The sequence below is a fragment of the Acomys minous genome (genome assembly GCF_964271855.1).
Source record: "Acomys minous genome assembly, chromosome: 17".
Lineage (NCBI taxonomy): Eukaryota > Metazoa > Chordata > Mammalia > Rodentia > Muridae > Acomys > Acomys minous.
Window position 1 is genome coordinate 72,824,969 of NC_140500.1, and position 6,000 is coordinate 72,830,968.

Here is a 6,000-nt window from a genome sequence, read left to right on the forward strand (position 1 = left end):
AGGCGGTGTAAGCATTGCCTCTGTGCCAAGGTATAATTAGGTAGGAGTTGAGGACCTTCCTGGGTGAAGGCTGAGTGAGCTAGCCAGAGACACTGGCGCTCAGGCTTAAGTCTGGCAGGTCAGAGCTTGTAGGAGGGGATTTATTTACAGGATGAGGTGACTTAAAAGGCATCATTATTGCAATGCTGAGGAATAATCTAAATCATATCTGGATGATGAGGTAGATAAAATTGGTTTGTCAGAGTGTGGTGGCTGAATGGAAGCTGGGAGCAGACTGCCTGGATGAAATTCTAACCCAGCCATGCACTAGCAGTGTGAACTTGGAGCCCCAGCTAACAGCTGTGTCTCAGCTTCTCCTCTGTAAAAGGGCCAATATTAATAGCTACTTCATAGGGTCATCGGGAGGATTAAATGATTGAGATCAATCACCTCCTAAAACAGTGTTGAGTGATCAAGTCCCTAGGGAGAAAGGATACACTATTGTCACCATTAATTAACTACTAGATTGTGTCCACACAGGGACACACGCCTGCAATCCTGGCCCTTGGGAGGCAGAGGCAGGATGATCAGAGGTCAAGGACTTCCTTGGCTACATAGTGAATTTGAGGCCAGCCTGGGCTATACGAGACCTTGTCTCAGTGCGGACTGACCTCATCCCCCTTCTTTTTCTTACATTTTTTCTTTTTTGGTTTTTCTAGACAGAGCTTCTCTGTGTAGCCTTGGCTGTCCTGGAACTCACTCTATAGATTAGGCTGGCACTGAACACAGAGAGCTGCGTGCCTCTGCCTCTGCTGGGATTAAAGGCATGTACCACCACTGCCTAGCTTTTGTTCGTTTGTTTATTTGTTTTTTGTTGTTGTTATTGTTGCTAGATTCTAAGTTATTTGTGCTAGTTGGGAATGAAACCAGTGTGAATATATGCTGTATATTTAGGCAGCTATTTCTTCCAAGTCCAGCCTCTGACAGTCTTTAGTCTTCTGACAATCTTTCTTTCATTCACTAGGTGAAACAGATGAGTTACTCTGGAGGTCATGCTTAGTAGGCAGAGCTGACCCAGACCCACCCAGGGTTGAGAGGGAAGAGGCGTGTTCCTCCTGTGCCCACTAGGGGGCTCTCTTGCTCTTCCTGGAGCTTTTTCTTGGTCTTGGTGACTTTGAAGTGTTGTATGTGAGGAATGTGAGGAAGTCCACCTTGCCTTTTATTAAGCATGAAGGATCTACATCCTGGAGAGGTAAGAGTTGCAGTTTAGACTGAGGAGATGGAATGTTACCACAGATCCATCCATGGTCAATCGCTGGCGCTCTTTTGCTCTCCTTTTTTGTTTATTAGATTAGACAAAATCCAGGGACGAGAAGAGGAATGGCAAGCCTTCATGTTTATTCTCAGGTTTATCTGTGCTAGTGAGATACTGAGAAAACAGTCCCTGTGCATGTCTCATTGGGTCTGCCCTCTGCCCAAAGTCAGATTCTATTTTGGGTGAGGGGATCAGTTACTCCTAGCACCTTATTAGGTAGAGGATCCAGAATCATACCTTTGCTGCCCTGCCATTTCTTTTCTTTCTTTCCTTTCCTTTTTTTTTTTTTTTTTTTTTTTTGAGACAGGGTTTCTCTGTGTAGCCCTGGCTGTCCTGGACTCACTTTGTAGATCAGGCTGGCCTTGAACTCACAAAGGTGTGTGCCACCATGCCTGGCTTCCTGCCGTTTCTTTATAGCTTTTGAAGTGGGTTTTACTTTTGCTGGGGCCAGATTGAAGCTTCTAGGTTGTGCTACAAAGGTTCTGATCAGAATGAATGTTGAACACTGCTTTGTTCATCCCTGGAAAGCTCTGGTTGTGCAGGCAGTTTGTGCCAGGACCTGCATACATCCATGACCAAGGCTGTCCACAAATGTCTTATTTTTACTTATCCTTCGGAAATTAGCTTTGTTCAAAAGTATGAGTCAACAGTGGCAAGTGCTCCACCTCTTTATCAGGCAGCCAGTTAACTCTGTCTGAAGACAGCCAGTGTTACCAAAAGAATTGCGTGGCCTGTTCTGAGATGATTTACCACCAAAACAAAGGTTGAAAATCCCCTGCCTCACTCTCCCACCCCTTTTTGTTTTTGTTTTTGTTTTCTTGAGACAAGGTTTCTCTTATAGTCCTGGCTGTCCTGGATTCACTTTGTAGACCAGGCTGGGCTCGAACTCATAGAGCTCCACATACTTCTGCCTCCCTGAGAGCTGGGATTACAGGTGTGCGCCAGCCTGGCTGCCTCACCCCTTTTAACTGGAGTGATGGCATGCCATGCTCAGGTTGTGTTCTACCCTCTCGTCTTAGTTTGTTACATATCTACTCCCAAAAGACTGGCCGGCTTTACTTTCTTTTTTTAAATAATGGATATTCTAATTTTGTAGCCATGTAACAAAATTTACTGAAGCAGATCTCTGCTAGTGGTCATTTGCATTTTTAATGCCGTGGTAGCATGGAAGTACCAGATAAGAAGATTAGACTCAGTTTACCAGTACAGCGCACCAGTGCAGGTCCCTGTTCCCTACACAGCAGGCTCACTCCCCTTTTCTTTGATAGCTGGCCAGTGTTATCTCACTAATATGTGTGTGTATATAAACATTTTTGGTGAAGGCCATATATAGTTTGTTAATTCTCATTGCTGAGTAGTATTCCACTATCAGTATGTGTTCACAAACAAGTGTGTAGATATATTCATGCTACTGTGTGTGTGCACATGAGCACATGTGAGTGAGAACGTGAGTGCATGCAAGCGCATGTGGTGTGTAAACCTAAGTATGTATGTGCAGAAGTGAGAGGAATATGTTGTATGTCCTATCTTCCTTTGAGTCAGGGTCTCTCATTGAGCTGGACGATGGCCAGCAAGCCTCAGTGACACTCCTGTCTGCCTTCTCCTTCTGGTCAGCGGCTGTCACTCATCCTGTGATTGGCCCTCACTAGTGAGTGTGAATGCCCTTTTAAACACTGTTTTTTTTTTTAAGATTTATTTATTTATTATGTATACAATGCACATTAGATCACATTATAGATGGCTGTGAGCCACCATGTGGTTGCTGGGAATTGAACTCAGGACCTCTGGAAGAGCAGCCAGTGCTCCCACCGCTGAGCCATCCCTCCAGCCCCCTAAACACTGGGGTTTTGGGATTGCTTCTTTTAAGAAGTACTTGTTTAGGCCTTTTACTCACTTTTCTGCTGGGTTGTCTATTACTTGTGGCTCGAGGAATTGCACTCTGATGTGACTTGTCAGGTGTGTGCTCGTGAGCATGTGACTCTGATGTGACTTGTCAGGTGTGTGCTCGTGAGCATGCGACTCTGATGTGACTTGTCAGGTGTGTGCTCGTGAGCATGTGACTCTGATGTGACTTGTCAGGTGTGTGCTCGTGAGCATGTGACTCTGATGTGACTTGTCAGGTGTGTGCTCGTGAGCATGCGACTCTGATGTGACTTGTCAGGTGTGTGCTCGTGAGCATGTGACTCTGATGTGACTTGTCAGGTGTGTGCTCGTGAGCATGTGACTCTGATGTGACTTGTCAGGTGTGTGCTCGTGAGCATGTGACTCTGATGTGACTTGTCAGGTGTGTGCTCGTGAGCATGTGACTCTGATGTGACTTGTCAGGTGTGTGCTCGTGAGCATGTGACTCTGATGTGACTTGTCAGGTGTGTGCTTGTGAGCATCTGACTCTGAGGAAGGCGCTCCAGGCTGGCAGTATGATGAAAAAAGGGAGGAGAGGGATCTAACGTAGTTTTGGTGAGTCTCTGTAGAAAGGTGCATAGGAGGATGAAGAGGAGCAGCCACTTTGACCCTGGTAGGGATGGCCAGTCAGGCAGGGGAACAGCATGCCAGAGGCTCTGAGGTGGGATGAAGCTGGCACATTTGGATGCATAGAGCAAGCTATGACGTAGTGGAAGGAAGAGGTGCCAGGAAGGAACACAGATAACAGCCTCAGTTTCTTTCATTTGCCGTGAGTGAGAGAGCAAGCTTCGGGTTTGTGTTTTGTCTGGTGCTGTTTGCTCCCAGGGATTCTTGATGCTCCCCTTGTCTTGGGAAGCTGGACCTTAATGCTCTTCTTCTTTTTTGCAGGCGTTGTAGACACAGGCCTGTTCATCAACATGGCAGAGAAAGTCTACTTTGGGATGCAGGATGGCTCAGTGAACGTGAGGGAGAAGCACTTCTGACCCTGTGAGGAGCAGGGTGCTCATTGAGTCTCCAGCCCAGGCACGGTGGACATAGATCTCCGGGAGCCTTTGCCTTAATGTACCTTCCTGTAGCTGTCCACAGTGCCAGAGTGGACAGCTGGCCATGCGTGGGTGGCTGGGGACAGTCCAATCCAGTCTTATGAAGTATTGCTATGTGTCTTTTTAAAAAGAAATTTAAATATATATATTTTTAATATTAAAATATTCAGTTTTTTAATAAAATAGAACTTGATTTTATGTTTTATATCAAACATTTACCAAAACCAAAAAAAAATGTATAAATAAAAATAGGAGATGAGGACTGTCTCTGAAAGCTGTGACTCAACTTGCTGGTTAAGCTTCTGAAGTTTTGTATTTGCTGAGAAATAACAACTTGACATTCCCTGAGCTGGTGCAGTGAGGAGCCAGCCAGCAGGCTTCCTGATGCCTTATGGGAAACCTGGTTTACTGTTTACTTTCTTGCCACACTCTGTTTTGTCTGAAGTTGTTTTCATTGTTACCACTCCCAAATCCTATGTTTTAAGATCAGGTGCACAGAGGTCTGAGTGGAGCGGAGAGTTTGTAGTGACTTAGGGGTCTCTACACCTGGGACCCTGGCTTTGCTTGGGTCCTGCTGTTGGAAGCACCTGGTGGGAACCGCCTGCTGTTGGAAGCACCTGGTGGGAACTGCCTGCTGTTGGAAGCACCTGGTGGGAACCGCCTGCTGTTGGAAGCACCTGGTGGGAACCGCCTGCTGTTGGAAGCACCTGGTGGGAACTGCCTGCTGTTGGAAGCACCTGGCGGGAACCACCTGCTGTTGGAAGCACCTGGTGGGAACCACCTGCTGGCAACGCACAAGATCACATGAGATGTGATGCACTTACTTTTTGTTGTTTGAATGATTTTCTGTGTTAATATTGTTTTGCTCCTCTAATAACGCTTGTATGATTCGGCATCAGAAGCTGTCACTTCTTTGTGCTGTTTGAAGGTTGAAATAAACATTGTGTGCCATGTTGACCCTTTGTCTTCACTACAGATTTTGCACTGAAGTGGGAATCAATTTTACTCTCCTAGTTTATATCAGATAAGAGTGGGATCCACTCAGGGATCTGAGACAGAGCAGGTAAACACTTTGGTTGTTTCTGATAGATTGCTCCTTTATTAAGGACATGTGTGTTCTAGAGAACTTTGCTGCACAGTGTTGGTTTTCTGTCTGAGTGATGGCAGCGTAGCTGAGCACACATTTGCTCACTCCCAGCTGCTGTATTCGACTGAAGTTGATGAGCAGTAAGAGACTGGGATTTTCTTGATTCCCTTAGTCTAGTGTTCAGAGAAACTGCCTGGTAAGCAGCAGACAGCCTAGAAGAGCTTCCTAGAGAAAGGTAGGCCATGCCCAGCTCAGAGATAGCTGTGGAAGGGCCTCACGGTCCATTCTGGTCACCATGCCTGTGCAGGGAGCCCTGTTTCCCACATGCTAACTGCATACTCAGCAGTCACATCCTCAGCTTACCCTCTCTTTCAAGTTTGACCTCTGTTACATCTGTTGGTGTCCAAGTTGTTGCTGAATCAAGTTTTAGAATAGAAGTCAACCAGGATTGAGCTTTAAATGGGCATTTTCTAGCTCCGAGTGGTGATGCACACCTGTAATCACAGCAGAGGCCAGTGGATCCTTAGTTCTGGATTAGCCTGGTCTACAGAGAGTTCCAGCATAGCCAGGGCTACAGAGGGAAGAACCCTGTCTCAACAAACAAACAAACCAACAAAAAGGGCACCTTTCCTCCTTGCTTAATTCTAATATTTTTACTTTGAAAGTGCTCTCTG

At 46.0% G+C, this 6,000-nt stretch overlaps 1 protein-coding gene across 1 annotated transcript in view; it reads left to right on the forward strand.

Moving 5' to 3' along the window:
- RPIA (ribose 5-phosphate isomerase A) overlaps window positions 1-5,196 on the forward strand; it is a 29,769-nt gene extending 24,573 nt beyond the window's left edge. The window contains exon 9 of the mRNA XM_084764989.1: window positions 4,085-5,196. Coding sequence (XP_084621115.1) covers window positions 4,085-4,179 — 95 coding nt within the window. The 3' untranslated portion in view covers window positions 4,180-5,196. The remainder of the gene's footprint in view (window positions 1-4,084) is intronic.
- Window positions 5,197-6,000: the final 804 nt, after the last annotated feature.